General features: G+C 57.8%; 1 protein-coding gene across 2 annotated transcripts; it reads left to right on the top strand.

The window, feature by feature from the left end:
- The first annotated feature begins 1538 nt into the window (after positions 1 to 1538).
- Positions 1539 to 5992, top strand: LOC118011025 (neutrophil gelatinase-associated lipocalin-like). Of its 2 annotated transcripts, XM_035005609.1 has the most exons (7): positions 1540 to 2198; positions 2726 to 2862; positions 4301 to 4380; positions 4503 to 4622; positions 4867 to 4968; positions 5648 to 5681; positions 5803 to 5992. In XM_035005609.1, the coding sequence occupies exons 1-6, from the start codon at positions 2061 to 2063 to the stop codon at positions 5668 to 5670; spliced, it is 600 nt and encodes a 199-aa protein (XP_034861500.1). In that variant the 5' UTR covers positions 1540 to 2060; the 3' UTR covers positions 5671 to 5681; positions 5803 to 5992. The 2 variants fall into 2 exon arrangements, with proteins under 2 accessions (XP_034861501.1, XP_034861500.1); XM_035005610.1 differs by lacking the exon at positions 4867 to 4968 and having other exon boundaries at positions 1539 to 2198.
- The last annotated feature ends 3054 nt before the right edge of the window (positions 5993 to 9046 follow it).

Below are 9046 nucleotides of genomic sequence, written 5' to 3'. Positions count from 1 at the left end.
CACTGGCACCTTCAGAGGGCACGTGGGCTTTGGTGGCAACATCATTCCTCCAAAGTTTGCTCATCCTCACTTCCTGCTCTTTCATCACCCTGACAGGCCTGAGAGGGCGGGGGTCCTCTGGGGGACTTTCTGGCGTCAGGGAGGTAGAGGCTGCCCCCACCCCCCATCTCAGGACCCCCAGAGTCCCTTCCCTCAGGGCCTACCAGCCAAAGCCCAGACGAGGGGAGCTGGTTCCCCTGTAGCAAGTAGAAGAGCCAATGAGGCCCCGGAAGTCATCAGGGGCCAGTGAGCCCTCAGTTCCGCCTCAGGTCAGGCGGCTCTCCTGGTGACTTCTAGGAGACACTGCCCAGGGGCTGGGACCCTTTACTGCCTCCCGTGGACAACCAGGCTCCCATGAGGAAACCGCTTCCCTCCAGGACAAAGCTGGGATCAGCCATGACAGAAACACTTCCGGGGGCCCAGGTGTAGGCCGCTGGGCTCCACAGCCCAAGACTGTGGCCAGAGACAGCAAATGGTGTCAGTGCTGCCTCATGGATGAGGCTGAGTCCTTGCACTCACTGTGACCCAAAGTACCTGGTGTCCAGAGCAGCAGGGTAGAGAGCCCCGCTCTGGGCCCCAGCCCCCCAGCCTGCTTCACCCAGTGCATGGGCATGTCCTTCATTGTCTCCCGACCAGGATGGAGCTGGGACTGCGTACTCAGAGCTCTGATTTGTCAAACTGTCTCATTTGTGGCTGGGAGGCCCAGCTTGGGGTCTCTGTCCACGGGGCCCACAGGAGGGGCCGAGTCCCTTAGGGGTCAGCTGAGGTCTGGATCCACCCCTGCTGGTGGGCTGTGGAGGAGGGGAGGAACACTGCCGATAGGCCTTCACTGGGGGAAGGGTATCTCACCCTGGGCCAGGGCCTGGTGTGGGGTCCCTGGGTGGAGGCCAGGATCTGGGCTCCACGAGCACAGGGCACATACTCTGTCCTTCCCTGCCAGGAAGGTCCACTTTCAGCTGCCTCCCCTTTCCTGGAGGGAACCAGGAGGTAGTGATGAGGTTTTGGAATATAAGTGAGGTTCGGTGGGGTGAGGTCCAGAGCCGACGACCAAGAAAGAATTTTTTTTTTTTTAAGATTTTATTTCTTTATTTGACAGAGAGGGACACAGCGAGAGAGGGAACACAAGCAGGGGGAGTGGGAGAGGGAGAAGCAGGCTCCCCGCAGAGCAGGGAGCCCGACGCGGGGCTCGATCCCAGGGCTTGATCCCAGGACTCCGGGACCATGACCTGAGCCGAAGGCAGACGCTTAACCGACCGAGCCACCCAGGCGCCCCGGTTATAAGGACATTTAATTGTATCTGCATTTCCTTCTGGAAGCTAGGTTATTGATAGAAATGCTTTGTTCTTGTAGATTGCTAAGACATTTGTAAACTGAGGGAGACTCGTGTCTTGCAGGATTGTGATCTCTAGAAGTTAACTATTTGTTTTTCCTTTCCTTAGCTTTAGGGCAGCCAGGAGTGCCTGAGGAATGTCACATATATCCCATGCGTGGGGGGGGTTGTGGGGTGTCAGTTTCTGCTTTGTCCTCAGCTTGCCTTCTGTTCCCTCATCAGTAGCCCATACTCTGTTGGTGCGAAGCGTTGTCTGCCTTCATCGGGTTCAGGAAGGGGGCCTCTCCGCATTTACCCCACCCTGGGCTTGGGCTGAGCAGAGGCTCCTAGAGGTCAGGGATGACAACTTGTCCAGATTGGAGACGATGGACCACACACAAAGGAGTCCTTGTCCCTGCCAGAGATGTGGAGGTCCGGGGAATGCCCCCTCCCCCCCTCCCTGGCCTTCGGGCCCCTCATCTTGCATAATCCTGACCTGGGGGAAAGGGACCGAGAGCTTGCCAAATGTTTCAGCCTGAGTTGCTGGCAATTGCCTCACCTTTCCTGGATTTGGCAAAGGATAAATTCGCTCCACCCTGGAGTGAGCCATTGGCCAGGGGACCATAAATAGGGTCCCCCAGGGGCAGCCTTCTCACTAGCTTCTCCTCTTCAGCTGCCATCTGGCACACCAGTTTTCCTAAGCCCTGAAGTCATGGCCCGAGGCCTCCTGTGGCTGGGCCTCGTCCTGCTGGGGGCCCTGCAGGCTCAGGCCCAGGACTCTCCCCCAGAGTTGATCCCAGCCCCATTTCTGACCAAGATCCCCCTGCAGCCTGACTTCCAGGATGACCAGGTAAGGGGCCTGGAGGGGCAGAGTATGAACAGAGGGTGGGAGAGACAGAGTCTTAGGGAGAGTGTCAGGGCAGGATGGGCTCAGGCTTCAGCTCAGCCTGTCCCTGGGCCCCCTGATGGAAGGCACACCCCATGGCCCCATCTCCACCCCAACTTTGCTGACAAGAAGGTCACTTGAGCACAACTTCCCAGGTCCACAATCCCTTCCATAATCCCCACAGTTCTTGCAAGGTGGGAACATCTTCAGGCCTCCTGCATGATGAGGAAACAGGATCAGGGACTTCAGCTGGCCACTTGCCGAGGGTCATCCTGTCCCTACCAGATTCAGGGCTCTCTCCTGGCCTGGTGGCCCCCAGCTCCTGCAGCTGCATCGGCGCAGGCCTGTGTGGCCAGTCGGGGTCCCTGCTGCCCAGTTAGAGGAGCTCCTGGTTCCTGGTCAGGCTGCCTAGAGGTACCTGCAGGGACGGAGCAGTAGGGGCACCCAAGGGCCGTTCCTGGGCTCCGCCTATCATCGGCCCCCCTCTGTAGTTCCAGGGAAAATGGTACGTCATAGGTGTAGCAGGGAATTCAATTAATACAGAAAAACGAGCCCAGTTGAAGATGTACACCACCACCTACCAACTGAAAGACAACCGCAGCTACAACGTCACCTCCACCCTGATCAGGTGAGAGCCACCACCTCCTGGGGGGAGCATAGGGGGTCCCGGCGGGGGGACCGTCCTGGGTCCGAGAGGCAGACTGATGTCAAAGCCGAGGGGTGACTGAAGCTGAGGTGGACATTCATCCTTTTGCTGGGTACCAGATCCCCCAGCATTTATCCCTTCCGTCGCTCGCTAGCTCAACATTTATCGGTAACTTCAGCGCAGACACACAGACAGTCCTGGGGGAACGAGCCGGAGAGGGCAGGGCTGTGCTAGAGTGGGAGGAGGGTCACTGGATCCAGCCTGGAATCCCACCCAAGGCTTCGTCAAGGGCTTCCAGAGAGGTGGTCTCTAGGCTAGGCCTTGAGGAGGGAGCCAACTCCTTCAGGAAACCATCACATGGGTGCCCTGAGCAGGGGCTGATGAACAGCCCAGAGAGGGGCAGTGGCCACAGGGGCAGGGTCCTCAGACACCAGTACCAAAGGGATCTGGTGACGAGCGGGTCTGGCTGCAGCAGGGAGAGGAAAGAGGGAGGCTGGTCAGTCCCAGGTGGGAGATGGACAGGGTGGGGGCAGATGAGGACCTAGAGAGGAGAGCCAAGGATTACCGAGCTCCTATGGGTTTCTGACTCTGTCACTTGGGGGATGAGGCTAGAGCATTTGTGGTGCAAGGAACAGAAGAAGGACAGGTTTGGGGAGATCAGATAGGATGCATGTGAGAGGTCAGGGTTGGCCGAAGAGCTAAGGGATTCCCTGGCATCGAGCAGAGTGGAGCCTTGGAGGGTGAACCCCACAGGAGAGGTTACAGCAGGAAGCCACAAGATAAGAGTGGGGGAAAAACCCCGGGGGGGGGGGGGGGGGACCCCGAAGAGGGAAGGACAGTAAGGTGCTGGAAGGAGAGTCAGGTGGCTCAGGACAGAGCAGGCAGGGACCGGCAGGGATGGGTTCAATGGGGAAAAGCCAGACCCATCGGAGCAGGGTGGGCTGTCACCTTTTTTTTTTTTAAGATTTTATTTATTTATTTGACAGAGACACAGCAAGAGAGGGAACACAAGCAGGGGGAGTGGGAGAGGGAGAAGCAGGCTTCCCGCGGAGCAGGGAGCCCTATGCAGGGCTCGATCCCAGGACCCCGGAATCATGACCTAAGCCGAAGGCAGACGCCCAACCACTGAGCCACCCAGGCGCCCCGGGCTGTCACCTTTTTTAAAAATATATTTTATTTATTTATTAGAGAGAGAGAGTGTGTGTGTGTGCACGCACGCCCGAGCTGGCGCAGGGGCAGAGGGAGAGGGAGAGAGAATCTCAAGCCGATATGCTGAGCACAGAGCCTGCCTCGGGGCTCGATCCCAGGACCCTGAGATCAGGACCTGAGCCAAAATCAAGAGTCAGACACTTAACCGACTGAGCCACCTGGGCGCCGCTGGACGGTCACCCTCTTACCCACCCATCATTTGCTTCCACAGGAACCAGCGCTGCGACCACTGGATCAGAACTTTTGTCCCAAGTTCCCTGCCTGGCCAGTTCACCCTGGGCAACATTAAGCGTGAGTCCTGAGTGGGGCAGATCTCCAGGGGGCATAGACGCCGACCTGTGGGGGCTGGGGAGGAAAGAACTGTTTCCCACACCGGGCCAGGGCGGGCTGACCCCTCACCGGCCACCCTGCAGGTTACGTCGGAGTGCAGAGCTACACCGTGCAGGTGATGACCACCAACTACAACCAGTTTGCCATGGTGTTCTTCAAGAAAGTTTACAAAAACCAGGAGTACTTCAAGATCACCCTCTATGGTGGGTCCTCACCTACCGCCTCTGGGACCCGGCTCCTGCTCACGCTGGGGGAAAAGAGGCCCATCCCACCCAGCCCCCAAGGTCCCCTTTACTCTGAGCCCCTGGGAGGTGGGTGAGGTGTCTTCCTGCAGATCCGTCCCCACCCCCACCCCCGTCACGAGGAAGGGCTCTGAGGCCTCGTTCCCATGTTCAACAATATTTATGGAACATTCGCCTGCCCACTCACTGACCACCTTGACCATAGGGAGGACCAAGCAGCTGCCCACTGCTCTGAAGGAATACTTCACCGGCTTTGCCAAATCCCTGGGCCTCACCGATGACCACATCATCTTCCCTGTCCCCACTGGTAACTGCCAGCGACGGAGAGGAGAAGGGGACATGGGGACTGTCCGGGCCTGATGTTGCCTCACGAGGGAAAGGGGGAGAGGGGAGACTCAGGCCCCTACTGCAGGCACTGGAGCCCCTGGGAGCCACTTTGGGTTCAAGAAGACCCTGACTCACCCAGGGGTCTGCGGGGCACCCAGCAATGTGGGCCCCAAGGATTCCTCCCTGACAGAGAGCCCGGGTCCAAGTTTCCCACCTAGTTGCCTGGCCATGTTCCCCTCTACCCAGGTCTGCTTGTCCTGGGCTCGCACCCATTTTGCCCTGGGGCTTGCTCACCACTGACTTGGGAGGTGCTCAGGTGGCCTGGCCTGGGCAGGTGCCTCCCCAAGGCTGCTGGGGTTGTCAGGACTCAGCAGGGAAACAGGCAGAAGGCCTGGTGCCCAAGTAGGCACGTGGCTGGGCCTTATCTGCCTCCTCTGGAGAATGGGTATCACCCAGCTCTGCTTGTCCTCTGGCTTCTCTCCCCGTCCCCTGCCCCCATCATCCACCCCTCTGCTGCACCATCCCTGAAGGGAACCCCCAGATCTTCTGCGGCTGGCCAGGCTGGGGCCCAGGGCAGCCCAGGGGCTGCACAGGGGCCCTGGAGGTCAGGGATCCCCCCCACAAATTCCTGCCCATGCTGACCACTCTGTCCCCCACAGACCAGTGCATCGATGATAAGTGAATGAGTATGCGGTGAGTATGGCCCAGGAAGGGGCTGATGGGAGCTAGAGTGCAGTGGGAGGGGGTCCCGGGCCTGCCTTTGTCCCCCCTGCCCAGCACTGCTGCCCTCTTTATTCCTCTGACTCTCTTTTAGGTGTCCCCCGTCTCTCTCCACCCCATCACCCTCATGCTGACCTCTGCCCAGGGCACCGCCCAGCTGTTCCACCGACCGGACACCAGGAGAGAGCCCGGAGACCCTTCTCACCACACAGCCCACCAGCTGCTTCCCAGGCTGCCCTTCTGATGGAACCCCTCCTTGCTTGCTAAATAAACACATGCCCCCAGGTCTTCAGTCTGTGCTCCTTGACCCCTGGGCCCTCAGAGGGAGAAGAGCAAAGGGCGGGCTCCTATTAGCATCACTCCCAGGGACGTGGCCCCCAGAGAGGGATGGAGGCCGCAGAAGCAGAGTCCAGCTCTAGACTGAATACTTGTGGCTCCCCACTCCAGGCCCAGCCCCAGACCAGCAGCAGCCCTCACTGGCCCCCACCTCCTAGCACACTGATGGTGAACTGACACCTACGTTCAGCCCCCTGCAGCAGGGCCAGGGAGCTGGAGGGGCTTGGGGGGGCTGAGGTACTGTCATCCACACTTCACCAGGACCCTGTAGATCCTGGAAGACTGCAGCCAGGGCAAGAGGGGTACACAGTGGGTGGGACAGAAGCATGTCCAGCTTGAGGCTGTGCCAGGCACAGAGGGCCACCGGAGGTGGTCCCCTTTCTCTCTGCCAACCCCCCTGTGGGTCCACTGGTGGGTGGCAGCATCCACATTGACCCCATTCCGAGTTCTGTCCCTCACCCACGTCTCTCCTCTGTGATGACCTCTGGATCACCAGGGGGGCAGGGCCAGGGGAGGCAAAGAGGAGAACATGCTGCCAGGAATCAGATTCCAGAAGACTTGAGGGCTCCAGGCCTATACCCACCGCTTGGCTGGGCCTGTGTGTGGGGCCTGACCAGCCCCTGTCCACCCCTCTGTGTCTGCATCACACACCTTGAACTGTATCACACATCGTTGTACACTTGAACTCCCTCCCTGGCCTCTTCTCCCCTTGCAAGGTCAGAGGCCAGAGGGGACGAGGTTCTGAAGAAACCCAGGCTTATCCACCCCAGAGACTTGCACACTTACCCTCAGGTGGCGGGGGGGGGGGGGCGGGGGGGGGGGGGGGGGATAGTGGGAAGATACTGGAGCTCTGAGCAGTCCCTAGCGTCAGCCCTGAGGGGGCAGGACAGGCCTGCGACCCAGGGCCACCAGATAGGCTGCAGCCTTAGAAGTCTGGGTCAGGGGGCACCTGGGTGGCTCAGTTGGTTAATCGGCTGCCTTCGACTCAGGTCATGATCCCAGATTCCTGGGATGAGCCCCGCATAGAGCCCCACACAGAGCCCTGCATAGAGCCCCATATCTGGGCTCTCTGCTCAGTGGGGAGTCTGCTTCTCCCCCTCCCTCTGTGTTCAATCTCCCTCTCAAAAAAAAAAAAAAAAAAAAAGGTGGTCTGGGTCAGGTTCCAGGAGGAGATCAGCTTGCTGCAACGTGGGCTGAGGGAAGAAGGATGGAGGCTCTGCCCAAGCCCAGAAAGACCCACACTGAGAAGGGCACCCAAGGGACTGTGGGCCAGGGCATCACTAGCTGGCTGAGGGGGTGGGAAGCTGCACCCAGCATGCCTGGTGCTTGGGCTCCACCTCGGACAACAGAGACAGTTTCTTTGCTTTGGCGCAAGCCATGCAGCTTCCTGGCACCACCTGGGCCTGCCAGGTCTTCCAGGAGCAAACTCTTAGGCCACAAATGGGCTTTGTGTTTCTTCCCAGGGTCACTGGGTTTTATGTTTCCTATTGCTGCTATAATAAATTAGCACACACTGGCATCTTAAGAAAACACACATTTATTCTTTTACAGTTCTGAAGGGCAAAATTCTGAAGTCACTTTTACTAGCTAAAATCACTTTCCGGCGTCTGCCTTCGGCTCTGGTCATGATCCCAGGGTCCTGGGATCGAGTTCCGCATCAGGCTCCCTGCTCAGTGGGGAGTCTGCTTCTCCCTCTGTCTGCTGCTCCCCCTGCTTGTGTGCACTCTCTCTCTTTCTCTGGCAAATAAATAAATAAAATCTTTAAAAATAAAATAAAATCACTTTCACTAGCTAAAATCAAAGTGTCAGCATGGCTGTGCTTCCTCCAGAGGCTCTTGGGGAGAATCCCCGTCTTTGCCTTGGGGTTCTTTCTTCCTTCTTCAAAGAGAGCAGTGTGGCATCTCCAAATCTCTCTCTCTCTGCTGAGGTCCTCACATGGCTTCCTCTCTTGTTTGCAGTCAAATTTCCCTTGGCCTTCCTCTTTATAGGGACACTTATGATTACATTTAGGGCCCACGTGGATAATCCAAGGTAATCTCCCCATCTCAAAATACTTCCTGTAATCACATCTGCTCGGGCCCTTTTTCCAAATAAGGTACTGTTCTCAGGTTCCAAAGATTAGGATCCAGATATCTTTAGGGGCAGACCACTACACTGGGTTTGGAGAAGGAATCATGGCAGAGCTAATGAGATGGGGAGAGAGAGGGGGACAAGGACTCCAGAGGCAGGACAGCACTAAGGCATATTCCCTTCCCCCCGTCAGGGCTGGATGGAGTAGGTGGCTGTTTTGTCCTGTGGTCTGGTTTATGGGCCCTGACCCCTGGAGTGAGGTGGGCAGAGGAAGAGGCCCTCTCTGGGACCACAGCATTTCACCAACTAGGAGCGTGCCTGGGGGCAGCTGCAGGCTCCACCCACGAGCATTTGCATCCACCTGCTGCGTCCCTGTGGTATGCAGATCTGTGCATGCCAAGGCTTGTTTCTGAGAACCTACGTGACCTTCTGAGGGTTTGTTTGCCCCCCCTCCTGTGCCTTGGAGTCTGCATGTTTCTCCTCTGGTCTAGACGAAGAGTCAGATCCTATTGATCTCATGTGTGATTTCACATTTAAGAGAAAAACATGTGTCTGTGTTTTTGTTTGGGTGTCTCGTGCTTAAAGGGATTTGGATTATGTCAGCACATCCACACAGGTGACCTGTGTTTCTGCCGTGTCTCTGCAGATCTGGGGTTCACACTCGGGTACGGGTGTTTCTATGCCAGTCAGGGCTCATGGGGCTTTGCTTTCTTGGTTGGTGAGATGCTGCGCTCCTATGGAGGGCCTCTAACCCGTCAGCAGAAGGTGGATGCACAGGCCTCTTTCTTTCTCAGCCCTGCTCACTGGTTCAATGCAGGCCTCACCTCCATTCCACCCGATTCAGGGAGGAGAAGGCAGGGCTGCCAATATGCAAGGCAGTGGTGGCTCTGATTGCAGGCTGTGGACTCCACCTTCCTCAGGTGAGATGGTGG

The sequence above is a fragment of the Mirounga leonina genome, unplaced genomic scaffold (assembly GCF_011800145.1).
Source record: "Mirounga leonina isolate KUSES-001 unplaced genomic scaffold, KU_Mleo_1.0 Mir_136889, whole genome shotgun sequence".
NCBI classification, from domain to species: Eukaryota; Metazoa; Chordata; class Mammalia; order Carnivora; family Phocidae; genus Mirounga; species Mirounga leonina.
The sequence above is the reverse complement of the archived record's forward strand: the minus strand, read 5'-3'. Positions and strand labels throughout refer to the sequence as shown.

Excerpts from the sequence above, each read along its gene's own strand:
- LOC118011025 (XM_035005609.1), top strand. The coding sequence starts at position 2,061 with ATGGCCCGAGGCCTCCTGTGGCTGGGCCTCGTCCTGCTGGGGGCCCTG. Across the intron at positions 2,199-2,725 it reads CTGACTTCCAGGATGACCAG|TTCCAGGGAAAATGGTACGT; the intron begins GTAAGGGGCCTG and ends CCCCCTCTGTAG. Across the intron at positions 4,623-4,866 it reads CTTCAAGATCACCCTCTATG|GGAGGACCAAGCAGCTGCCC; the intron begins GTGGGTCCTCAC and ends CCTTGACCATAG.